This window comes from Rousettus aegyptiacus, unplaced genomic scaffold (assembly GCF_014176215.1).
Source record: "Rousettus aegyptiacus isolate mRouAeg1 unplaced genomic scaffold, mRouAeg1.p scaffold_m13_p_10, whole genome shotgun sequence".
NCBI classification, from domain to species: domain Eukaryota; kingdom Metazoa; phylum Chordata; class Mammalia; order Chiroptera; family Pteropodidae; genus Rousettus; species Rousettus aegyptiacus.
Genome location: NW_023416285.1, coordinates 13,804,045 through 13,830,253, shown reverse-complemented (window position 1 = coordinate 13,830,253; position 26,209 = coordinate 13,804,045). Strand labels below are relative to the sequence as shown.

Here is a 26,209-nt window from a genome sequence, read left to right as displayed (position 1 = left end):
TGGATTTTCGGCATCAATGAATCCGGCACCAATATGGAGACATCTTTTCTGCCCGTGGGTTTTAATGCGCTTTATCACTTAATACACTTCTCAGCAATCTGTCCTCTCTCTCTTTCTGGTTATATTCTTGTTACTCCATCCACACCCCAGTGGACAGAACTTTGAGACTGCATTATTACCTGCCTAAAGCCTAGATCAGGGGTCCCCAACCCCCGGGCCGCAGACCAGTACCGGTCCATGGCCTTTTAGGAACCGGGCTGCACAGCAGGAGGTGAGCAGTGGGTGGACAAGCCAGCAAGCCCAGCGTCATCTGTGTTTGCAGCCGCTCCTCAGCGCTGGCATCACCGCCTCAGCTCCACCTCAGGTCGCCAGGCATTAGATTTTCATAGGAGCCCCAGTCCCTGGTGCCAAAGAGGGTGGGGACTGCTGGGCTAGAGCGTGCAATGCCTCTTGGCTCTGACCGTGTGGGGGAGTGGTTAAGAGCATAGTTTCCAGAGCCAAACGGCCTGCTGTGCATCAGGGCCATTCCCCCCTGACTAACAGTGTTCTCTCACCTGGCTTCCCCAAGGCCTAGCTTCTTTGGTTGTAAAATAGGGTGAAGAAAATCGTACTGACCCCATAGGGTTGCTGGGAGGATTGGATGAGCTACTGCAGGTAAAGGCCTTAGAGCAGCACCCGGCACACAGGCTCAGTGTTAGCGCCTATTAGTGTAAGTTGGAAGGGAGCAGGTACTTTTGAGCTGCCTCTATTTCACTCTACACCCACCTTTATAGCAGGATATAGTGTGTCAAGGCATCCCCCAAGTAGATCCAGTCCCATAGTGGGTTAACAAGAAAAAGCGGTTTTACTAAGAATGTCAGAGGGGCATGGAGAATGGAGATTTCCTCCCGAGTACACAGCATTTCATGTCAAAACCTCCATTGAAAATCTGACCTACAATGTAAATATGAACAATTATATTTCCATATTATAAATATGGAAAAATAAAATATATAATAAAATATAAAATATATAAAAATAAAATAAAATACCAGTGCATCATGCTAAAAAAAAAGAAAAGAAAAAAAATCTGACCTCTTCTCTCCTTCCCTGGCCACTTGGAGCAAATCTACTGCCCTTCCCCCACTGCCTCCTTGCAGTTTTCCTGGCCTCTGGACCTAGACACCCCTTTTCACCTCACCCTGGGTTTTTTTTAGAAACCACAGTTGGTTTTGTCAATAGTGGGGGGTGGGGTGGGAGAAATTGCGGCGGAGGGGTGGGGAACATGTAGTAGAAAAAAGGCTAAACCTACTGAGCTAAGATTTTTATCTCAAGAGTTAGTAAAAGAATAGGAAATAAACCCAAAGGAAATAGAAGGAAAGAAATAATAAAGACCAGAAATCAAGGAAATAGAAAACAAAGGAAAGATTAGCAAGACCTATTGTGGACCATTCTAGAAAATGCCTGACCAGTACTCCTCAAAACTGTCACAGTCATGGAAAACAAGAAAAAGCTGAGAAATTTTCATAAACCAAAGAAACTAAGGAGACATGATGACTGAATGCAATGTGGTATCCTGGACTGGCTCATCGAAAAAGGCAAAGCAAAGATCCACTACAGTGAAGCAAATAGCTTCAGGTAGAATTGATGCCAAGATCAGTACTAATGGCAAGAAAGGGACAAAAATTTGTGGATTTTCCTGAGGTCTTGAAAAAATCGATATCTTTATCCATTTGGTTTCTTAACTGGCAAGACCGAAGTGTCACAGGGCTAGCGCGGGCTCTGAGAAGCCCTTGGATATAAGGCCTTCAACTCTAGCTTTGAACACTTACTTCGCTTCTGATTTCAAGGGATCTTGGGGATTTTTGGTAGGATCTACCTACTGTCCTGTTCTATCCCAATTATTTTTTCTTATGTCAGTGGACTTTGAAGATCATACAATGCCAGATATGATGTTAAAACCTGTATCTGGGCATGCACCCAATATAGTGGGGAAGGCAGAGAGGAAGAAGAAATATTTTTCATTCAAGGGCCCAGGGGTTACAGTTAAGGGCTGGGAGATAGGAAAAATCTGAGTTTTTTGAGAGATAGGAAGAGGTGGAGCGAAGATTAGGTGTTTAATGTAGTAAGAGTAGCACCCCTATCTACCAGGAATTGATGAGGCTGACTATGTTTATTCAACTTGAGTGTTTAAGGGGAAATTGGGATGTTAGGAGTGTTTGTACTTCTCCGGAGCACCCTCATTTATCAGAATTAAGGAATTTTCTTTGTTTCGGTTTTCCTTTTATAAGTTAAGACATTCTTTTTTTCCCATGTCTCTTCTGTTTATAATATCTACAGTGTCCTTGTCAAAAATGGTTGCTCGGGAAGGGGACCACCTGTTTGATCTGCAAGAGCACAGTTTATTTTGGATTTTGTCTCATTTTTATTCAAACCCCCTCTCAAAATGTTCTGACAGGTGTTTTAGTTCAGGCAAAGGTGCTGTTTTCCATTCTAATTTATATTTTTGAATTAGGCTTCCAGTTTCAGGTTTAACTCCACTGACAGAATGAGGTGAAAGCTTTTACGCCAGCACCTTCATTAACTGAATGTTGTCACAGGGTATTTTTCTCCTCTATCATCATTTTTCCTGTTTGTATGATTGAATTAAGAGCCAATCAATTGTTATTGGAAATGTTTGGGGATACTACTTTTAAGAAGACTTTGCCCTACTTATCATGCCTTTTTTTTTTTTTTTTTTTTTTTGACCCTAGATTTATTGTGGAGAGATCCTGTAGATCAGAGGTTCCCAACCTTCTGGCACCAGGAACCAGTGCTCCTATGAGAATCTAATGCGTGATGATCTGAGGTGGAGCTGAGGCGGTGATGCTAGCGCTGGGGAGCAGCTGCACATACAGATGGAGCTTAATTCATTTGCCAGCCGCTCACCTGATGCTGTGCGGCCTGGTTTTTAACAGGCCATGGACCGATACCAGTCCCAGCCTAGGGGTTGTAGATCTCTTTCTGGGCCAGTTCAAACAGCTTTTGCCATCAACAATTTAGCATCTGAGGTTCTGACCAACATGTGTACAAGATGATATAGGTTAGGTAATCCTGGATCATATACACCCAAAAGAATTTTAAATTCTTCTAGGAATAGTTACTGGTCTTGTTGGAATGTTGAGAGATCCTCATTTATAGCTCTTAATTCATCTTGGGTCTAAAGTTTAAATTCTACAGTTGCCTGCATACCTGGCTCATTGGAGGGAGAGATTTTTACAGGCAACTAGCATTTTGTGGTTTTAGCAGAGTCGTTGGGAAAAGGAAGGGGGTCTGGTCAAGAGGAAGAGAAGGGAGTAGTTGACATTGGTGAGGAAAGAGAGAAATCAGAAGGATAAAGGGAAAGAGGGATATTGGATAAAGGGAAGCAACTGGAGGACAGAAGGAGGATTTACTAGAAAATGAGTCTAGTTTGTTGCTGCTTAAGTTTGTCAAATTGTTCGTTAGCTTTGGCTAAAGAATCTTTTAGTGAAATAATATTTGAACCAGAATTTCTTTTGGAGTCCTCTGAATACCCATCAAAAACTGCTGCCCATTGACCTGATAAATCTTAATCCCCCTTCTTTTCTAAGGTGCCCATCAAATAAAAAAAATTATTCAAGTCAAATGTTCCTCAGAGTGGCCACTGTAGGCCCAAATCCTCATCGCTGAAGTTATGTCAATTAGAGAGCTAGGCATCAGAATTAGGATTGTAATAAGAACGCATATAGGCAGCAGCAGTTTTTCCTAAAGGAGGAAAGAATTTAGGCTTAGATGACGCCAGGAGAGGTGGCAACAGTTGGTTGAAAGTGATGCTCGTGGTCTTTGTGTCATAGGCCCCCCCACCTTATGGTTGGCCCCCTCCGAACATAGACCCGACAATCTGTGCCCCATGGCAGATGAAAAATTAGAGTAAACTCTCTCTAAATACAAGGCAAATTCTTAGGACAAAAAAAAAAAAAAAAAAATTCAAGATGGAAGGAGAGCCTCAGCTAGGTTCACTAGTGATTCACAAAAAATTTGTCCAAATTGATGCCAGTCTGGTGAGAACTGCAAATTCACCGTTCTGAAAGGCTAGCTCCGACAACAAGCATATAGGGCTTACGCCTGTGTTCTACCCTATGATTCTCCTCATGACAAACAACGCTTTTAGATAGCACAGAACAAAGCAGAAGAGAGCCAAAGGATGAAGGGAAATGCTTGATTCCAACGAGGATGCCAAATAAATGTGAACAAATAACAAAAGCTGGGTACCAGACTTTGAAGATCTGAGGAACTCAAAGCAACAATAGCAGAGTTCATATTCGCCACTGACTTACTGCATTACCACTGACTCGACAAGCCACAGCAGCAAGGCACAAAAGGCCTCTGTGGGTACCACATCTGGTCGAAGCCCGAAGTCCATGGTGATGGACGGTGGACTGTGTCTCAGTGGAGTCTCCAGGAAAACTGTGGAAATAAACAAAGGATACCCAAATAACAAACAGAGACTACTCAGAGCCTGCTAGAGCTTTTGCATTTGCATTTGCATTTGCATTGGGCAGACTCAAAAGGGAGGCAGGAGAATGGAAAAGCTTTATGGTGAAAAAAGTAAGAAGGCTTCAGGTGTACTCAGGTTGGAGGTTTTGGCAAGGGGAAGGTAGGAGTGGGCTAACTAGAAACAGGCACCACATGTCATTGGTTTGGGGAGCATATTTGGTTAGTCCTGAGTTGGAAGCAGGTGAAAAAATTGGGAAGCTGGCAGTCACTGACCATGTCTTAACTGCTCTGGGCAGATTGCTGCAGGGGATGTGGGTTGGCTTCGTGGGCTACTTGTTGCAGAGGTTGTAGGTCGGGGTTCTCATTATATATGGTCTGGCCCCTGTCCATTTGTATAATCAGTCTATCAAGGTGAAGATGTCATTGAGAAGTTAGATCTCATTTAATCACCATAACTATGTTCTTGCTGTCCCTATTTTACAGATGAGGAAAGCAAAGCTCAGGAGTCTGAGTAATGTATCCAAAGTCATGCAACTAGTGAGACAAGCAAAATTTAGACCTACAAATGTTGGACCTATTTTTAACCATGTTACATCTTGTAAAGGCAATGAAATTTTTTCATTGGGTGAGTTAATGGACGAAAGTAATTTTGGAGCACTTCTTTTGAAATTGTCTCTTCAACCTGCGGGATTTTTTTGTTTGTTTGTTTTTTAGTGAAGGCACATCTTGATAGATTTAGTTTTTGGAAACAAACATTTTTTCAAATTTAGACTGGTGAACAATGAGACAACCTGCTGGCACAAAACCCAGTGTGTCCATTCAGTTATAAGATGGCTCTTGGGATTTTTGCACATTTTGCATGTGATCGACAAAAGCAGCTTTGAAGGCTTTCCTAAAGGAAAAGTTGTAAAAAAATAGTTGCATTTTGGGAATAAGAACTCAACTTTTCCATAGTTTGAAGGCTAATGTTTATTCTAAAAAACAAGCTAAATTCTCACTATTTTGTGATATACCTTTCTGTATAGTTTTACACGGTTCTCAAATTATCTACATCATTCAACGAATATTTGTTGGACATCTCTTAGATGTTCATGTGTGCTGTGAATACAAATATGAAACACAGTCCTGTCAGTTAGGAGCTCAGAGTCTGATTAAGGAAGACAGAAAATTAACAACTGGAATGCAAATTAGACAAGTAGCATGGCTGTTAAAGGGCAGGATGCCCTGAGCACATGCAATAGGAATAGTAGTGAGTCGGTACATGTTAAACAATAGATTCCTGGGTAGGTGGGATGGGAAGGTAAGGGCCTGTTTTATAGCATTTGCTGATTTCCTTGGTGTAAATACTCCCACATGATGCCACTAAAACAGGATTTGGACAGATGTGCAGCAGTACACTGGTTATATCCTATTTCCACTATATAGATACAATCAATATAAATAATGTCAAAAGCATAGATAATAGTAAAATGTAGTAAAATAATTAAGAAGTGATGAGTTTGAGCATTTATTACTTTTGTTTTTAATAGTTAATTGTAAAGTTACATAATTAATATATTGCTAAAGAGCAGCTGTATTAAATAACCAGCTCACAAAATTACTGAACATTTAACAATCAGCTCTTGCAAGTGAGTACAAACCAGCGCAAGTGGGCTCTAGCACACTACTGGACAAGAGCAAAGCCAGGAATTACTGTTTACTCACCTAAGGTGAAGATTGCAAGGAAATCTAAGGCAGAAATCCTACCTTTTCATTTCTAGATCTCTGATACCTAGTGCTAAGTTGTTAAATGGTCAAAGTAAATCATTAATTCAATATTTAAAAAAAAAATAGCGCCTACAGTATTCTGGGCAGCGTTGTGGGGTGCCTACGGCAGCAAAAACCAAGGCCCTTCCTGCGGGGAGTTTACATTCATAGCTGTGTGTGTGCATTAACAAATATCTGTCGTAACAGGTGGTGATGATGAGAGTTAGGGTTAAAAATTCTGTAGTGCAAAGGAGAAAAGGAGTGGGGCATTGTTATTTCATAAAGAGTTGTCAGGCAATTTTAAATGTTGAGACGTATAAAGGTAAGGATGAAAGATTCGGGATCTGAGAAACGTGGTCTAAGTAAGGCTGAAGCACAGACTGCCCAAATCTCACCGTTTAACAGGACTGGAACACAGTGCTCTCAGAAAAGTTTCCTTCAGAGAAGACCACGCAGCTGCCCTTTACTTTCCTCATCCCCTCTGCACAAGTGCAAAGTCCCTCCTTTAAGTCCGTCTCAGGAACACTAGGGATTAATTAGACCAATCAGACGCAGCGAGGAGGGGCTAATTCTCAGCAGTAGCTGAAGCCTGCTAAACGCGCTGACACTCCTGCGCATGCTCAGATTCTTCAGTTTCTGGCACACTAGCTGGGGTTGTTTGCGCATGCGCGAAAGCGAGACGTAAATGTTTGACCCAAGGCCTTGCCGTACCGTCCAGTAGGTCGGTTGCATTCTCGTTCCGGGTGTGTCGTCGTCTGTTGACTGTTCTCTCGGGACAGTCACCACCACCGACATGAACCGCGAGAGCTTCGCGGCGGCCGAGCGGCTGGTGTCGCCGGCTTACGTGCGGCAGGGCTATGAGGCCCGCCGTTCTCATGAGCACCTCATCCGGCTGCTTCTGGAGAAGGTACCGCGCTGTCCAATCCCCCCACCCCGGAGCCGCCGCGCTTCCAGGCTCCGCCCCGCCTCCTTGTTAGTGCTGAGTCCTGCCTCGCGCGCTCCTATTTGCTGGTTGAGACCTGGCCCCTGAGTCTGTCTCAGCTTGACATGTACAATATGACTTGCTGCGCTCAGCTCCTTCTCACCCTCATCAAAGCCAGCAAAGCCCAGAGTGTTCCTAGGGGACGTGTGGGTTCGGGATTTTGAATCCCTTTTTATTTAGCTTTGGGATGCGGGAGTGTGTGGAAGTCTCAGTTGGTTTACTTTTTTTTTTGTTTGCGGAAAGGGCAAAGTTCGCACCTCCCATCTTTCACTCCTCTCTGGGACACGGGAAACACTTGTATGTAAACCACGATGTAGCAACTCTTAGCAGGTGCTGCCTCGGAACTTCACAGGTCTTGCTCCTGCCAGGATTTCTGGCTTTTAATTTCACTAAATTTAGACAACCCATAGTTTTAACACTATGGTTTGAAGAATCTTCGTTGAAGTTAAGATTTATTGGTTTTCAGTTACTTTAACATACTGCAGCTTGAAATCTGAGTCGATCTCATCGAGTGCATTTATCATTTCGCAATCTAAATAATTGGAATACAGTGTAGGGTAAACATACTGCCTATTCGAGGGTTTCTTCATAGTGCTGAATTTGTGCCTGAATTTTTGAAAGCAAAGAGCATAGCAAAATAACAAGTTTTAAAAGCCATTGAAGTAGGCTTCTAGGGAACGATGGTTTTCTTTAATATAAGTTTTTGTTTGTTTTTAAGGGCAAGTGTCCAGAGGATGGTTGGGATGAAAGCACACTTGAACTGTTCCTACATGAGCTTGCCATAATGGACAGCAACAATTTCCTGGGCAATTGTGGTGTGGGAGAAAGAGAAGGGAGAGTGGCATCTAAATTAGTTGCTCGGCGTCATTACAGGTATTTTTTCAAGAAGCTTGTGAAAACTATTTTTTGCCTTTTTTTTTGTTTGTTTAAAAACAATGGTAGCAGTTTTCATCATAAAATGTCCCTTTGTAACCTACTTCTTTATTCAAATAGGCATGTAAATTAGATGCAACTGGAGATAGGACCAATTTTTCTGAGTAGGTGCTTTTTAAGACAGTAAGGTAAAAGTTCTAGTATGTGGTGGTCACCTTTTCAGGTTCTGGGTGATTCTGTTAAGAATGTTTAACCTAATAAACTTATTTTGTGTAAAAGTTTAAAGTATGTTAAGGTGTTTATAGTTTTCCATGTTTCTTTTGTAGAAAACTAATAAGCTTATTTGGTGTAAAGGTTTAAATATGTTAAGGTTATTTATAGTTTTCCATGTTTCTTTTTTACAATTGCAAATTTTTTTGGAGAATGATGTATAATAGGTAGAACATTAAAACGTTCATCTGCGTCTAAACTGTATCTGTTTTATAAGTATTTTGCTTTATTGCAATAGATGTAGGAAAAAGTATGTTTAATTTTAAATTATTAAAATCTACATTATTTTAGAAAGCTTTTCATCAGTTCTGATGATCATTTAATTGATAGCCATTTCAGATATCATCATTTATCTGTTCTCTAGCCTTTTTGTGAAATACAAGTAAACTCTTAACAACTGTTTTCCTTGATTTTAAATCACGATATTTTCCTAGGGCTAGCAGAATTTTATTTCAATCAAAACCTCATAACTGCGTAGTGATGCGCTTCTGGTGATCAGTTCACAATATATAAATACTGAATCTTTAGGTTATATACCTGAACTAATATGTCAATTTAAAAAAAAATTGTGGTCAAAGCTAATGATAATATATGTATAACTTCATAATATTGTTGATAATTGTGTGTAAAAAAATACTTTGTACATGAAGTTTCGGTGGCAATGAGGTGCAACACTAGTGTTTTGTAGTAATTCCAGTATGCAGAATTTCTGATCTAACTATTAATTACAGATTTTTGATTTGGAAGAGTACTCAGAAGTATTTTAAAATAGTGTATAGCATCTCATTTAAAATGAGTATATTTGCACACTCGTTTTAAGGAGCATATAATTTTTTTAAAAAATTAAGGCAATAGTTGAAACAGCTCATCCCAAGTGGAACTTAGCCCACTGCTCTGGTTAGAGGAAGAGGAAAGGAAGAAGAGAATTTAATGTTGCATATATTCTGCTTTTCTACTGGTGCATAACAAACCACTCAAAAACTTAGTGGCTTAAAACAATCTGTTATTATCTCTCATAGTTCTGTGGGTAAATTTGGCTCAGCAGGTGATTATTGCTTTGAGTCTTTAATGTGGTTGCAGTTGGATATTGGCTGAGAATTTAGTCATCTGGAGATTCAACTGGGCAGTTAATCCAAGTTGACTTACTTGGATGGCTGGAAACTCAGATGGCCTCCATGTGGCTTTGGCTTATCCCAGCATGACATCTATATTATAAGAGGGAGCTTCCTAGAGCAAGCCCTTCAAGAGGCCAGTTGGAAAGCTTCAAGGCTTCTTATGATCTAGCTCAGAAGTTCCAGACCATCACTTCTACTTGATTCTTTCTGGCCAAGCAACTCAGTAAGGCCAGCCCAGATTCAATTGGAGGGAATTAGACTGACTCCATCTTTTGGTGTGGCAGTACCATATAGGCATAGAGTAAAAAAGGAATTGGCGGTGGCCATCTTTGGAGACTAAGTAACAGCATAATTGATGAACTTTTTAAATTTAACAGGATATTTTCCTATTATTAATAGTTTATGAAATATATCTACAGTAGTCAAGTATTGCTTCCGTTTTGTTATTGGTGTTGTTGTTATTGTATTTGTATACTTATGCAGTGGATTACTTAGAATACCGAATATTTTTGTCCAGTTGTTGACCCATTTTTTGCTTAGGTTTATTCATGGAATTGGACGATCAGGTGATATTTCTGCTGTGCAACCAAAAGCTGCTGGTTCTAGCCTTTTGAACAAAATTACCAATTCTTTGGTCCTGGACATCATAAAGTTGGCTGGTATGTACTGTGTTAATCATTAAAACTTTTGGCTCACTAGCCACGTACACCTTTCCCCAATTTCTTGTATTAATGCCTCTTTCCAAAAAGGATATAAACATCTTTTGAAAAGTCGTATATATCTTTAGAATAATGTAAAGAATCAGAGGTATAAGCATGGAGGATGAATTTGGCTATAAGTTTCCTGAGAGCAAGTACAGAAGAAGCTCTAAGTCAACGCTTTATTTGCTAGAAGTATATAATTTCAAGAAGGGTGCTGGTTTCTCAATGGAATAACTAATTTCGTTTTACCTCTTATTCCTAGGTGTCCATACAGTGACCAACTGCTTCGTAGTGCCTATGGCAACTGGTATGAGTTTAACCCTGTGTTTCTTAACATTACGACACAAACGACCAACGGCAAAGTATATTATATGGCCGCGAATAGACCAGAAGTCCTGCTTTAAATCCATGATTACTGCAGGTAAAAGAAGAGAAGTGGTATATATACGTCTTTCGTATCACAGTGAGACATTTCTAACTTTTTATGTAGAGATGGCTGAATGGAAAGAAACTAAACCTATTTCTATTTCTTCTTTTTATTGTGGTAGTAACTGTATAGTTTCGTCACGTTATGTACATTTATATTGTTGTACAGCCATCACCACCATCCATCTTGAGAACTTTTTCATTCTCTTAAACTGAAGTTCTGCCCATTAAAGAGTAACCACCTTCTCCCCACTAACCCTTTCCCTAGCAATCATCATTTTACTTTATGTCTCTACCAGTTCGACTACTCTAGGTTCTTTGTGTAAGTGGAATTATATTTTCCTTTGTGACTGGCTAATTTCACTTAGCATAATGTCTTTAAGGTTTATCCATGCTTTAGTCTTTTTTAAGACTGACTGATATCCCATTCCCTGTGTGCGTACATGCACACACGCATGTGTGTATCCCACATTTTCTTCATTCATTGATGGATACTTGGGTTGTTTGTACCTTTTGGCTATTGTGAATGATGTTTTTGTGAATAATGCAGCATCATTCACACATGCGTGTACAAATACTTGTTGAGACCCTGCTTTTTAAATTCTTTTGGGTATATACTCAAAAGTAGAATTTCTGGATCATTTGCTACTGTTCTTTCGAATGGGAGTATGATTAAGCTACCTCACTTGATTGTTTTGAGGATAAATGGGATGACATAACAGTAATCCCTGGAGCATAAAAAGTGTTTAGGAATATTTGTTGTATATACATGAGTGTTGTATAAATTATTACCATGAATCAAAGTGCAAGGATGTAGGCATCATTAAGTGAAGATGAGACAAAACCTTTAAATTAGCGTTTTAGTATTTGGTTTGCTTAAGTCAAGTAAAATTTGAGAATTTAAGGTTGTTATTGAATGGTCAGAGTCTGTTGTGTGAAATGAACAGTATTGGGCTGTAATTAACTGCATAAATCTAAAGAAACTCATGTAAAGGGATTCATAGTAAGGACATATAGCAGAAACTGATAGGCTTTTAAAAATATACTGATTAAGCGGCATGAAGTTGTGTCATAAATTTATATCCTGTTAACCAAAGAATTGATAACCAAACTTATAGAAAAGATTGCCATATTGAAAAACTGGAAAGTTCCAAAAGATGTTATGATTTGGACTATAATTTACAGTTTATTCCTTTTTAGGATAACCTCTAAGGAAGCAAGATAGTTGTAGTCTTTTTAAAAAAAACTGTTATTTTAAGTATTTGAAAGCTGAAATAAGGTCAGGTTGAGAGAATTTGAGAAATAATAGAAAATTAGCTGTCCTCAGGAAGCTACAATGTAAAGTTTCATATATTTGTTTTAATGGCTATGAAGGTATAGATTTAAAACCCTGGAGAGCTCTGAATCAACATATTTGAAATGTCGATTTTATACTGGCTGAAGTTTTATATTTCCACAGATAGACTATAGACAGTTCGATGTGGATCCTAAAACACAAAAGAAAACTACTTGCCCTTAACTTTGCTATAACTTGCTGTGTGACTTTGGGGAAGCCACTTAATCTTCCTGAACTTTGGTTCCTTTATCTTTTAAATAAGTGAGTTGAGCTAAATGGTTTCTAAATCCCTTGCCGCTTTTAAATCCATGAATTTAGCCTGCTGCGAGATTTGGTATTTGGGGACACTGAAGATGTGACTACATGATAATTTTATGTGCAAAATTTCCCAGGTTAATATTTATGCAATTTCTGAGACTTAACACTTAGTTTTTACTTTTACCCTAAGTACTTACTAGTGTCACAAACTTGGTTAATATAAGTGCTTTGTATATTATTTAGTGTATATATTGTTTATGCAACACTTTAAGATTATACCTAAATATTTACCATATAAGGTTACGTAATTATTATTTGGGTGAACTTTTGATTACGGACTAGTTAAGTGTACTAATTCCATTGAAAATTGGACAACAATTTTTATGTTTAAGTTATAGAAGGCTCTTGTAAGCTATGAGATGGGTCAGTGATCTGTAAGCTCCTAAAATTACACTTTTCTTTAGAGATAAAACATTAAGATGATGATTGTGATTTGTTTCAATACTTGGATTATTTTTGTCCATCTTTGAAATAAAGTGAACTTTAAAACATAAATATTGTCAGAGAATGGGTAGATTTACTTTTCTGTGTACTGAAATTGAACTGGATTAAATGATCCTTTTTGTGATCAATGACTGTGTTATTACTTTTATAGATATCTATTTAATGTTTTGTTTCCTTCCCCAAATTAGTTTTTCTTATCATATCAGAAGTTTAAATAGATTTGTGATCTTAATTGTGGTCTAGTTGTCCTTTAGATTATTTTGACCTGCCTTTGACTCATACCAGAATTGAGCCAGGTCTTTATTGCTAGAGGAGGATTCATCAAGGAAAATAAATATTTAGAATTTTTGTGTGAAGTAGTACTGCTTCCTAGAGTTCCACGATCTTCCTCTATTTTTGTTTATACTAACATCTTACTTCTGCTTGGCTTGGTTAGGTTTTGAGCCTGTGGTGATAGAGAACATTTTAGAAGGTGATGAGCTGCAAACAAACCTGAAAGCAGTGGAGGCCAAAGTCCAGGAACTTGGGCCTGATAACATTCTGTGTGTTCATTCTACTACATCCTGTTTTGCTCCAAGAGTGCCTGATCGGTAATGGATTTAGGAATATTGTCCTTTGGGCGGGGGGTGGGGGCAGGAGGGTGGGGGGGCATCATTTTAAAAATAAAATGTATGTATAGTAATTCTCAGAGATGCTTAAGTAACATTTGTCAGTAAATAGGTGAATGAACACTTTTTACAAAATAGATTGACTTTATGCAGCAACTGCATAATTGATGGAGAAAATAAAAATTTGATAAAGAAAGAGGAAAAGCAACTAATACTGAGTGGAGCAAATGCAGAGAATGTTTTCTTTTTTTCTGTTTTCTGATCTCTTAGCATCTTCTTCCTTATTATTTAATAGACGTGTCTGAGCTAAATGATGGATTTACTTGTTTTCATTACTCTCTCTACTTTGATTTTACAGTTAGTTTTCATATATGGAAAACAATGTAAAGTATCAGCATGATACGTATCAGCATTAACAGATTTTAAACAAAAAATTTTAGGATTTTTTTTAATTTTAGAATTTTTTTTAATTGGAGGATTACACTTAAATGTACATAGTGGTTGTTTTAGTATTTTGAGAAAAATGCAAATATTTAAGAAAATAAAAAAAGCAAATGTTTATTTTTCTAAAGGATGGCCACAAATTTTTATTTGGAAGGTGTAGTAGGCTTAGGTATGGAAATACAGATTTCTAATTTTGACAGCAAGTCTGTTATATTTTAACATTTTGAAAAGAAGCACTAGTAATTTGTAAAAACTATATAGACTTTGGACTATTTTTATAGCATCAAGTTATACTTTGGTTTTTATGAAATCACATCATTTGGCAGTAATGAATGCATATTGGCTTTTATTATAGGCAGACTTTAAGAGACAATGTTGAAGCCATGCTCTTCAAAATTTACCTCGCCTCAATTATGAGTCCGAATTTGATTTTAAGATTATATTGTGTATGCTTTATTTATTACTTACCAATCATTTTAAATTTACATTGACATACTAAAGTTATTTTTTATTGATGTTTTTGCTATCTAGAGAAATTTTAATGTGATGGAAATAAATCACATTTCCAAAAACAGCATATGGATATTTATACTCATTAGATTATTAATCCTTGAGGATAGTTTGTTTTTGTTTACATGTATTATTTCCTTTGGAAAAAATCATATTTTTCTTAGCAGAATTTTCATCTGCTGCCTTTTAGTGGTATAATATGAATGTTTCTTATAAGAGTGAACTTTAAGAAAATGATGATGAACCATTATTAGTAATATGGTTGCATTTCTGATTTTCTTAAATTTGAATACATTTGATTTCTTTACATTAAGCTTAATTCTTTTATAGTCTTAATTTGATTGGGCGTATGTTGTCTTAATTAGTTTATTAATTGGACAGAGAGCGTTGTAGGGCAAAATCAGTCAAAGGAACGGTTAAAAAAAGGAAGTGTATCATTTTTTCTAATTAATAAATACCTTAAATGTGCTTCTAAGTTAGAATACAGTTTGATTCACATAGAAAATATTTTTTTCAGTCTCTGCCTTTTGTCAAATACCTTTCTATATACTCTATTAGCAGATTTGATCAATTCAGAATATTTAAAACTACTTACAAGTGATTTTTTTAAAATAGTAGTTTATGTTATTATGGTGCCTTCCTCTCAAGGAAATTTATTATTAAAGTTTGTTTCATTAGAACACAGACATGTGAAAGTGACTTTTATGAAGGAAACACTGTGTGTATCCCAGGTCTGTTCTGTTAAAAACGACATCTGTTTAGTTTAACAGAAAAGTTTTCTGTTGATTTGTGAGACTTATGAAAAGGAATGATAAAATGAGTTTTTAATTCATAAAACTCGAAGTAAATTGTAAACTTCCAACAGAGGAACAAAATAATGTTATTCCTATTTGTACTTTAAAAACATTAATGTACATCTATAAATAATATGTTGTGCATTAATAGATGTGAAAACTATATATATATATATATATTTGAAATACATCCTGTGGGAAAGAACTTTTATTGTATAAAAATTCTTTTATTATAGAAAGAATATTTTTTTTTTAATTAATTTTATTTAACCATAGGATTTAGTTTTAGCTTCACAGCATAAAGACATTTCCATTAGGGGTGACCTCAGTCACAAGTAGTATTTGATTTTGCAAAGGAATATCATTTATTATACTCTAATTGAAATCTAATTACCTTACTTTGCATAAAGTTACTCTCAGATTGACTTAATATGAAAGTGAAAATTGTCAAATGAAAAAGTAAGAGTGAACTTAAAACCAACAGCTATTTAGAAGATTCTTCAGTATTCAAGTTGTTGGAAAATGTTATTTTGGTACTGAAACATTTTAATGTTCTGTATTTTTTTAATACATTGAAATCTGAAAATATGTTTTTTACATTATAGGATGTTTAATGTGAGATTTCTTAAGATTTCAAAATATGCTAATTTTGTAGATATTAGCTTTAGTGTGATAAGCATTTAAACAGTTTACAGCCTTGTAAAGGGTCATATATAATCTGCTTCTTGCTTTTTATATAGGAAATTTTAAAGTGACTTAAAAGCTACCATCTATACAGATTTTTATAAATACACATTTTCTCACTTATTGGTAACAATTTAAAACCTTTTTAAAGTTTATCCTAAAGTACCTGCTATGTATTTCCAAACTGCCAAATTACATGCTTAAATACTGCTATAGAAATTTCAGTTTTGTCATTTTTTCCTAGTGTACATTAAGAATATTAAAATAATTTTCATTATAATTTATAAAAGCACTGTGTGACTGTGTCTTTCTGTTGAATATTTATAGATTAGAAGAACTGGCTGTGATTTGTGCTAGTTACGGCATTCCACATATAGTCAACAATGCTTATGGATTGCAGTCTTCAAAGTGTATGCACCTCATTCAGCAGGTAAGAGACTAAAAGGATGTGTCAAGAGAATATGGATTTTAACATGTTTTATGATTATTATCTGTTTTTCTTACAATCTGATATAGTAAAACCTGTTATCTAGCACCTTTTACTTTATGGAGCATTAGAAATTTACATTCAATATTCACTCAGTAACAGTCATTTTTTGGTAGTATGGTGGCAATTGGACTAATAGCTTAATTCAGAACCAACATAGAAATACTTCAGTAGCTTAGTTTTTAGCTTTCTGAGGATGTTTCATTAGCAGGATTCCCATTTTTCTAATATACTGGATTATAGTATTTTTTAAATTATGTTGATTCTTCCTATATTTAATATTTAATGAATCACTTTACCCTCTTTTCCTAGACTAGAAGTGACTTCACTTATAAACATTCTAGCATATAACGGTGAAGTTAGCAAGGTTTTAAAAATTTTATGACGTTTTATTTTTATAAGCATCAACTAAATCCCAGACATCTGTTTTAGAGTCTCCTTTTGAAAACATGACTTGGCTGGCCGTCCCACTCAGAATAAGAGTCACGGCCCCGGCCTGCTCTGCTCTGTGTTTCCGGGTCTCTGCAGCTTCTCTGGCTTCACTTTCTGCTGCTCTCGCTCGCCACACATGCCTCCTTACTGTTTCTCCGTCACACCGCGTGTGTGCACACCACCAGGCTCTCGCGCATTCCTCTCGCTGGGTTGCTTTTCTAGAGAGTTGCATGGCTTCTTCCCTCACTTTTTTTTAGGCCAATGAAAACTTCTCAGACACCTGATCTAAAATAACACCTTCCTCTTCCTTGCCAGCATTTCTATTTCCCTTTTCCTTAATTTTAAGGTGCACATTTTTTTCACATTATAACATCTCTGAAATTGGGATGTTTCACAGTCATTGGTGTCTTGTAATGTTAATTGGCAATTTTTTTCTTACCTAGTGGTATATAAAATAATTTTGTTTCTTAAAATTGATGACCTCTTGCTCCTCTTCTCCATAGTACTTATCACTATTTGTTAGGTTATTTATCGTCTAGTTATTGACGGTAATTAGAATTAAATTTCTGTTAGGGCAAGGAGTTTGTTTTGTTCACTATTATGTCTTCCACACTTAAGATAGTACTTGGTACATAATTGACAATTATGTCAATTACTAATTACTGAAAAAATTGATTGAATAAATGAAGTATTACAATGATTAATTTTCATACTATGTTAGCATATGGATTGATTCCTGTATATGATATGAGATATAATTTGTGTACATAATGATTTTCATTACATATTCAATTTTGACATACATGTGGTTTGTGTTATGAGTGGATAAGTTATTCACAGATTATCTGTGGCCTCCTCTAACATGATGGTGAATGCTCCTTGGCCCAGTAGATCCTATCTAGTAAATATTTTTGTTTTTCATCATTTTGAGTTTACTAGTATCATCTCTGATATAAATGTTATTTATATGACAGTAATAGCTGCTTTGCTTAATTTCTTTACTCAGAGGTTGTAAGGATGTAATTAATTGTAAGGATGTAATTTGTTGTAAGTAACAGAAATTCCTGTTCAAATTAGCTTAACCAATAAGGAAATAAGTTTGTTTATGTAACATAAGTCCAGGGGTAGAGTACGGTATGTCAGTGTTCATTAAGATCTTTGGAGGAAAACTATCATTTCCTTGGTATCCTTTTCTATTATTCCTTAGTTTTCTAAGGCGTTGTCATAGTACTAGACTAGATTATATCTAATATGAATGGTAGCAAAGGAAGGTTGTGTAACTTCCCATACTGGAAATCTTAAAAACCATTTTATTCCAGTGATTCATTATTATTCCTCCTCCCATTTTCCCTTTCTCCTCTTCCTTGATTTTTAGCAGCTTCAATTCATTTAAAAGTCATATATATCAGCATGACTAAAGGTGTAGCAAAGTGAGGAAGGAGTAAATGATCATTGATAACCGTATTCCCTTAACAAATACTTTTAATAATTTATGAACCAACTTTTTTCTTTTTAATATACAATTACTGTTTTTTATATAGTTGTAAGCATTGTGTACATTTAGAATTAACTTTTAAAAATGTAGTGAAAAATATATTTAATTTTTAAACTTAGATATAAACTTATAGTTCTAAACATGCCTGTAAATTTTCAGAATGATCATTTTAATGATTTCTTAACATTTACTCACATGCTGTTTACTTAGAAGTGCTCAGTTTTTCGGTGCTCACACATTTTTGAGTACGAGAAATCTGATGGCTTTTTTAAGAGATTAAGACCAAACGAAAATGAGGTCCAGTGTACGACGTGACAGGTGCCCTTGGAGTTGTGCATCACGAATTCCCGATTTGTCATCACCTCTCTTCATTTGAGGGGTGGCTTCATTAAAACTTTAACTGGAAAATAACACTTAAAGATGGGCAAATGAATCTTTTAAATGTACCTATTCTATTGTTGCAGATATGTATTACCTTCTAAAATTGCCATTTCTTAAAAAAAAAAAGCAGTACACAAACATTTTATTTTTCCCTCACAGAAAGAGGTAGTGTGGTCTTGCTTTAAATCAAATGAATACTTGGATCGTATTGAGTGCTGGTTGCTGTTCCATGATGTTCCGAAAAATTAAAAGTTAGCTTTAATTCTTCCCAATAGTTATTTTTAGGAGTGTATACCATTTACTGAGTACTCAGTACTCACCGTGTGTAGGTATTCCGCTAGACTCTTAAAGTTTATTAACTTAATCCTAACAATTTAAGGTACATTTTTTAATTGTTCCCATTCTACAAATGAAGAAACAAACTCAGTAGAATTAAGTGACTTGCCCAAGGTTGAGAGATACAAAATGGCCCATCTGGTTCACTGTGACTCCAAAGCCCCATATTTTTCTCTAAAAGACAAAGTACTTACACTGCAAAACTTTCTTGAGAAGATGGTGTAATGAGGTAGTCAGTGAAGAGCTATAACTAAAATATGTTAAGATTCATTTTTTTTTTAAGAGTGATACCCCAAAGTGACAATGCCAAGCATATAGAACGTTCTGGTATGCACATGTAGTCCCCAGGAAGTTAACTTTGAATAACCTACACTTCTGTTTATATACTGAACTGACTTATTCAGGAGACTCGTGGAATATAGATGTTAGGACAGCTTAATGGCGGGGGATGTAGTAGTGTAGTAGAGTCAGAAAGATACACAGGATTAATTATTTTAAGAGTCAGAAAAGTGTAGGAAACAGCAACTTTGCTTAGAATTTGAGAGAAGTAGGTATTATACTACTTATTCACAGGCCTAATTGTTTATTCAGCAAATATTTACAGGGTTCCCACTGGTATGCCAGGCACCAGGCTGGGTACCAGGGATGCAGTAGTGCATGATACAAAATCCTATCCTCATAGGGCAGAAGCAGACAGTAAACAGTAAACATGACAGGTCTTGATCAACACTCTCGTTTTTGGGTGGGGGAGGGGCATCAGATTAGGTGGAGTGATCCAGGGTCCTCTCCAAGAATCAGGTAGTTGGGAATCTACGTACGTGAAGGGCTGGCTTAAGTTAACGTGTGGATTTTCGACTGTGCATGTAGGTGCTCAGTACTCATAATCCCTGCATTGTTCGAGGGTCAGCTGTGTTTTGTGAATAATACCTGTTTTATTCACTGTTGCTCTTCTCAGAACCTAGGGCAGTGTTTGGCAAATGATAAGCGTTCACATATTTGTTCTATGAATACATGAGTAAATGAATGAACTGATAAATGGCAACCCTTTACTTCATAGACGGTGTTCCTGTGTTTCTATTCTATTTAAGCCCTTCCATCTTTCTAGAGTTCCCCCCCCCCACCCGCCCCGCCTTTGATAGCCTCTGACTTTAGTGTGGGAAATAAGGTCTCTATACCATTCCTGAGATTGGGTCCATTGTGCTGCCCTTTGAGTGCTTGCTATGTTATAGTGATGAAGGGATTTGGCAAAGTCTAAGGCCCTGATTGTTCTCATAGTAATCCTGCTCCCAGTTTAGGTTCATGTTTCTCTCAGGAAGCCTTGGGCAGTACTTAAGCATTAATAAAAGGCAACTCTAACTGTTCCACTCTTTTTATATACTCCTTTGCATATTTTTCAATTATTCTGTTAGTCTTATATGCTTCTGTTTTCCTGCGACATGGTGAGATTTTTCTACAATCATAGTTTATGAGGAAATTAAAAGGGTGAGGGGAAGGTTGAGATTTAAACAATCCTGTGGTAGCCTCCAGAGTAGCCAGCTCCCCTCTCCAGCTTTTACAGCTGCCTGTTTCCTGGATCTGGTCTCTGAGATTAGGCGAGCTATCTGCTGCTTCTCTCTGAGATACGGATGTGGAGAGAAAGTGTGAAGATGAAGGTCACATGCGCTTATAATATTAATAGGAATGTAGATTGTGAATACAGATTGAAAATCTGTAGCCACAGATAAAGAAAAAAGCGATCTTAGTTGAAATTTAGATAGTATCTCTATTTTTAAGAGGAGAAAATTGAACCACATTAGACAGAAGGTCATAGACTGTGTTGGATGGGGACTAGAACTTAGTTTTATATTTCCGGTAAGTATTCAATTTTTCACCAGAATATTAGATTTTCACTTGAAGTTCATTTGCGGTGGAATGAGATCATCTAAGATTATAACATTAGGAAACATGAATTAATATAGAAATATTGCCAAGAGTATACAGAAAAAATTTCCATTAGTTGATGTTTAAAATTATTTTTTTTTCCTCTTATCTGAGTAGCAGCAGGAGCAGAACTTATTGCTTAAAGTGGTCATGCAGGTAATATATTATCCTAGCATCAAATAGAGGTTTTTAAATGTAGAACTAATTGATTGGCAGCATGGGTGGTGGTAGTCCATTAGGCTATGGTGGCCACTCTTAACCTCACAGAAGGTGTTTAAAATTATTTAATAGTTTAGGGCCCACTATTGACTTTTATTGTTAAATAGAAGATTACAGATGAGCAGCACAGGAGGAATCCACTCTGTCTTACCCAATTTGAAGGGGGGAAAGCTCTGTTTCAATATAGTTACCACCTGAACTGATACCGAAACCCTGCCTTCCTCACAGGGTTGTGAGCATTAAATGATTTGTATATGAAAGCAAGTTGTAAACTAGAAAGTGCTCTTCCACATATAAGGAAAAACTCAGTTTTTAAAAATATGACAGATGTTACAAAGAAATACAAATATTTTCATTTTCATTAACTGTTTTAATGGTAGTTATTTGTTAATAGCCATTGTTTCTTCTTCTAAAAACTAATGTGTAATACTACATGTTATTTCATTCTAGGCGGCTCAGGGTGGTCGAATAGATGCTTTCGTTCAGAGCTTGGACAAAAATTTCATGGTTCCAGTAGGTGGCGCTATAATTGCTGGCTTTAATGATTCCTTCATTCAGGAAATTAGCAAGATGTATCCAGGTAAATAAATTAATTGCTCTTCAGAAAGAATAACTAAAAAAAATTCATTTGTACATAGGCTACTATAATAAATCTTAATTTCCAAAGCTGTTTTCCCCTCCTGAATGTACTCGTTCATTCTTATTTCAGGAAGAGCTTCGGCCTCACCTTCTTTAGATGTTCTTATTACTTTATTATCACTTGGATCAAATGGCTATAAGAAGCTATTAAAAGAAAGAAAGGTAAGCTTTCCCTTTAGGTGTAAAATAATACTCCTGACTAGAACAGCACTCCAAATCATTGATGTTGTTGCCTATCGGTTTATCACTTTGGATTATAGGTACTTAGTATCATCCTAGGGGATTTACTTTGATCTGGGACCACCCTGGGTGGTTTGCAATTAATCATTATCATTCCGTTTATCCAGATATTATGAGTATGGTGAGGAATCTTGCATGGGTGACTTTGCCTTTTTTTTTTTTTTTTTTTTTTTGAGAAACTCCTACATCAGGGATTCTTTGTAGTTCAGTAAAATTCATTGTACTTGTCACCTAGAGGCTCTTGAAAGATAAAGGGACATGCCTTTTCTTTTTAGTTTTTGGAAACTCATCATCTGGTATATAAACAAACCGTGATACACAGCAATAAAAAGGAATGAACTAATACATGCAATAACATAATAACTTTCAAATGCATTTTGTTCAATGAAATAAGCCAGACTCAAAAGGCTACATATTCTATGGTTTCATCCGTATGCCATTGTGGAAATAGCAAAAAATATCAGGACAGGTAAAAGACGAGTGGTTAAGGGAGAGGACTATTGGCATGGTCAAATGGGAGAGTAGTTTCATGACTGTATATGTTTGTCAAAACTCATGGAAGTGGGCACCTGAGAAGTGGACATCTAAGATTTCACTTTATCTAATTATGTCTCAATAAACCTGAGAAAAAAATGTAGATGATCAGAACTTCAGTTTGATAAACTCCAAAAAGTAATCATGGTCATAGATTGTCGTAGCCAACGGAAGACCTCAGCAAGTCTTTCCAGGAACCTTCTCCACAAGGCAGATGAAGTCTTTGTTTACAGATGAGGAAGACTGCCCTCTGTTTACATGAGCAGGTCTTAGCTCTTCGTTAACTAGTTATTTCATTATGGAAAAGGTACTTGAACTCACAGGTTTTATTTCCTCATTTATGAGAGAGACAGTTGATATCTCAGGCCACTTCTAGTTCTAAAAGACTGTAGAATATTTCTTAAAACAGCTACTTCCTGCACCACGGGCATTATAATCATGATAATTGGCCTATAATTTAGTAATCTAGCACATTACGTTGGTAATTTTTAAGTCAGACATTTTGTAAGGTTGCAATGTTAAGGTGACGGTCTCTTTGGTTTCATAGTACCTCATAACCATTTCCACTCCTAGCAGGCTGTCTTGGGCTTGCCATCTAAACAGTGACATACCCACTAAAGTACGGACCAGTGTTTTTGTGAAATTCAAAGTAGATAAAGTTGAGTGTGGGGTAAATCTTATTGGTTAAATATTTATTAAGCATATATTATGTTTTAGGAATGTAATATTGATATAGCGATCAATAAATAGAGATGCCAGCTCTTGTGGCACTTATATATATTGCAGATTGGGGAGACCAGCAATAAAGAAGTAACATAAAACATAAATTATAAAAGTTTGCTTAATATGTATATTATAAAGTGAAAAGTGCTCTGGAAAAAAGAAAGAATAGAGTAAAATAAGGAGAATTAGGAATGATAATGTGGCGATGGTGGGAATTGATTTTTTTAAATACAGTGGTTAGGTCAGGCCTCATTTTAAGGTGACATTTGAGTCAACATGGAGAAGTCTGAGGGAGCATACATGTGTGATGGAGAAGAGTTTCAGGCAGACGCCAGTATAAGGACCGAGGGCAGTAAACAGGGCTAGTAAAGAGGGCTGGAGCAAAGTGAGCACGGGAAGTTTTGGGAGCCCAAGTCAGGGTGGTGATGGGGGTGGGCTGATCATGCAGGGCTTTCTAAGCCATGGTGAGGTCTTTGCCTCAAATTCTGAGTTAAATAAGGAGCTGCTGGAGGATTTTGAATAGAGGAGTATCATGATCTGACTTATATTTTGAAAGATCACTCTGGTTGCTGTGTTGACAGTAAATTGGAGGGGGTGGGGGTCAGGCAGGGTTGAAGTTGGGATACCTATTAGGCTTTTACAGTAGTTAAGAAGTGATGTTAGCTTATATCTAGATAGTGACAATGGAGGTGATGAGAAGTGGTTGGATTCTAGGTCTGTTTCGAGCCAAGAGGAGTTCCTGATGAATGTATTGTATGAGAGAAAGAGGTGTCAGGAATGGTTCTGAGATTGTGGCTTGTGCAGGTGGAAGGACGGAGGGGCCATTAACTGAGATGGGTAAGCCTGCGGGCCTCTGGGGAACGCCGGTAGTTCAGTTCCCAGCAAAATTGAATTCAGGATATCCTTTGACATCTAGATAGAGATGTCACGTAGAGAGTGGGATATGAGTCTTGTGTTAAGAGAAAGGGCTGGGCTGGAGATAAAAGTTTGGGGAGTTAATTGGTCAAGAGACTGGATGAAATTGCAAGAGAGTGAGTCTAAGCAGAAAAGAAGTACAAGAACTGAGCTCTGGGCACGCCGACGTTAAGGGGTCTGGGAGAAGAAAAGGGACCAGCAGAGGAGCTTCTGATAACAGAAACTTGGAGAGAAAACATAATGTCATAGCATTTTAACACTTATAGGTAGATAATATTTTGTGGGGTTTGAGGTGGACTGCACAAATATCTCAAATATCAAAGCTTGAAAATATAAGCAGTTGCTATTTATTTTTGACCTTTTAGTTGTCATAGTGTAGTCTTTATTGTAGCCGCTTTTTGCCGTATATTGATCACTCTGCAGGTTTGGGTAAAAATTCATTTTAAACTAAGTAAATGGAATATATAATTGCTCTGATACAAAGTTTTAAGTTAGATATTTAAAGAGTATAATTTATTATATAGAAATTTAAAAATTTTTATATGCTGTTATATATCAACTAAGCATACTATTTAGTACTTTTTGGTTTCGTTCTTGAATTGAAACTAAATAATAGCTAATATTAAATATTTGCTATAGTAAATATGTCTTTAGTGATTTTGTAGTTAAACTTATTTAATTAGCAAATTAAACTGATTATTTGAATGCACATGCCTAAAAAATTACCATCAGGTATCTGTAATGAAACTTGGGCCTTGACTGTGGGTAGTTTAGACCACTGTGCACCTTCGAGTTTACCATCAGTCTTTCTAATCTTGGCTTCCTTTGCTTGATACATAGTAGATGCTCATCAGTGAACCACTGCAGAGTATTTGGGAACACACAGGTTCAGTGTTGTGTAGTCATCCCTTGTTTTACACAGTATAAGCATCTTTCCGGAAAGTTAGTCAGAAAGCAAATAACATTTTGACACTGACTTCCATTAAGTTAGATTTTCTTATAGAAACATTGCCCTGTATGGATATAGTTGAAAACTTGTAAAAAGGAATGAACTAAAAGGGTGATTACCTGTTGTGTGTAACAGGTACTGTACTTCTGGAAATGGGACTTCCTCCCCAGCTGGTGCCCCTCTTCCACGGCACTTTTCTTACATTAGGATTTTGTAATTGTTGATTTTTAAGGTGGTTCCATCATCATTTTGGAATCTAAGAATTTCCTTTACACCATGATTCTTCTGACTTTTGACATTTAGAGTTTGACTTTAAAATTTTCAGCTACCTGTAAATGATTCCAGAGGCCCATGCACGTGTATGTTTTGCTTAGCATGAGTGAAAATCCACCTGCTTTGAGAATGTTCTGCAGGAGTATGTAGCTCAGCTGGTAAATGGCTTCAGATGGCAACCCTGCTCTACTTTTCATAGGACTTTGTTCATTATTGGATAAGTATTTTACGGGAGAAATTTAATGTTCTAGTGGTATTTATGAATTGGATGGCTCCACCTCATATTTCAAGAGGTCAATCTCGTAGCAATATCTAGATCTTTGTTCTTTTTCTTTTATCTAGACAGTTTGGAATGAACAGGAACAGAACGAGAATAGGTTTATAGCTACAGGGATTTAGTATGTGTTTATAGGAGACCTGTTAGCTAACATTAGTAATTTTAACCTGAAAACTTTTTTAGGCTAAGGGAAAAGTAAGTGGGTAGAGAGACAAACATTTTTACAAATGTCTGCTGTATGCCTGGAACTCTATCAGGCTCATTGTATTTATTATTTCATACTACTCAAAGTTTAGGAGGTAGGTATTACCCCCATTTTACAGATGGAATTGAGGCTCTGAAAGTTACATACTTATCCAAGGACCATATGTAAGTACCAGAACTGCCACTGAAACTCAGGCCTTTGTGATCTAAAGTCTCTGCACTTTGTCTTATCACTTATCACTTTGTCTTTATCCCTCTGACTGCCTCTGGTACCGAGGGAGTGTTTATTGGCTCTTTACTAGGCATTTGAGCCATAAAAGTGATGATCTAGTGACTCCCATCCTTATCTAGTGTAGGTATGTAAAACTCCAAAAGCTCTACTGTATTAATTGATTTTAAAATTCTTTGTATAGAATTTACTTACAATAGAAACAATTTGCAGTAGTAATCTTCAAAGT

At 36.7% G+C, this 26,209-nt stretch overlaps 1 protein-coding gene and 1 long non-coding RNA gene across 3 annotated transcripts in view; one reads left to right on the top strand and one right to left on the bottom strand.

Moving 5' to 3' along the window:
* LOC107515718 overlaps positions 1-6,931 on the bottom strand; it is a 33,300-nt gene extending 26,369 nt beyond the window's left edge. The window contains exons 1-2 of the long non-coding RNA XR_001598072.2: positions 6,618-6,931; positions 4,317-4,446 (exon numbers count right to left, since the gene is read on the bottom strand). This is a non-coding gene — a long non-coding RNA (uncharacterized LOC107515718). The remainder of the gene's footprint in view (positions 1-4,316; positions 4,447-6,617) is intronic.
* The window catches only part of SEPSECS (Sep (O-phosphoserine) tRNA:Sec (selenocysteine) tRNA synthase), a 30,968-nt gene continuing 11,674 nt past the window's right edge, over positions 6,916-26,209 (top strand). Inside the window, exons 1-8 of one of the 2 annotated variants that reach the window (XM_016154814.2) lie at positions 6,916-7,129; positions 7,923-8,077; positions 10,003-10,121; positions 10,426-10,584; positions 13,124-13,277; positions 16,055-16,157; positions 21,448-21,577; positions 21,707-21,798. In XM_016154814.2, coding sequence (XP_016010300.2) covers positions 7,016-7,129; positions 7,923-8,077; positions 10,003-10,121; positions 10,426-10,584; positions 13,124-13,277; positions 16,055-16,157; positions 21,448-21,577; positions 21,707-21,798 — 1,026 coding nt within the window. In that variant the 5' untranslated portion in view covers positions 6,916-7,015. Of the gene's footprint in view, positions 7,130-7,265; positions 7,557-7,922; positions 8,078-10,002; positions 10,122-10,425; positions 10,585-13,123; positions 13,278-16,054; positions 16,158-21,447; positions 21,578-21,706; positions 21,799-26,209 lie in introns of those variants that run through there. The other variant, XM_016154815.2, reaches the window with a different exon arrangement.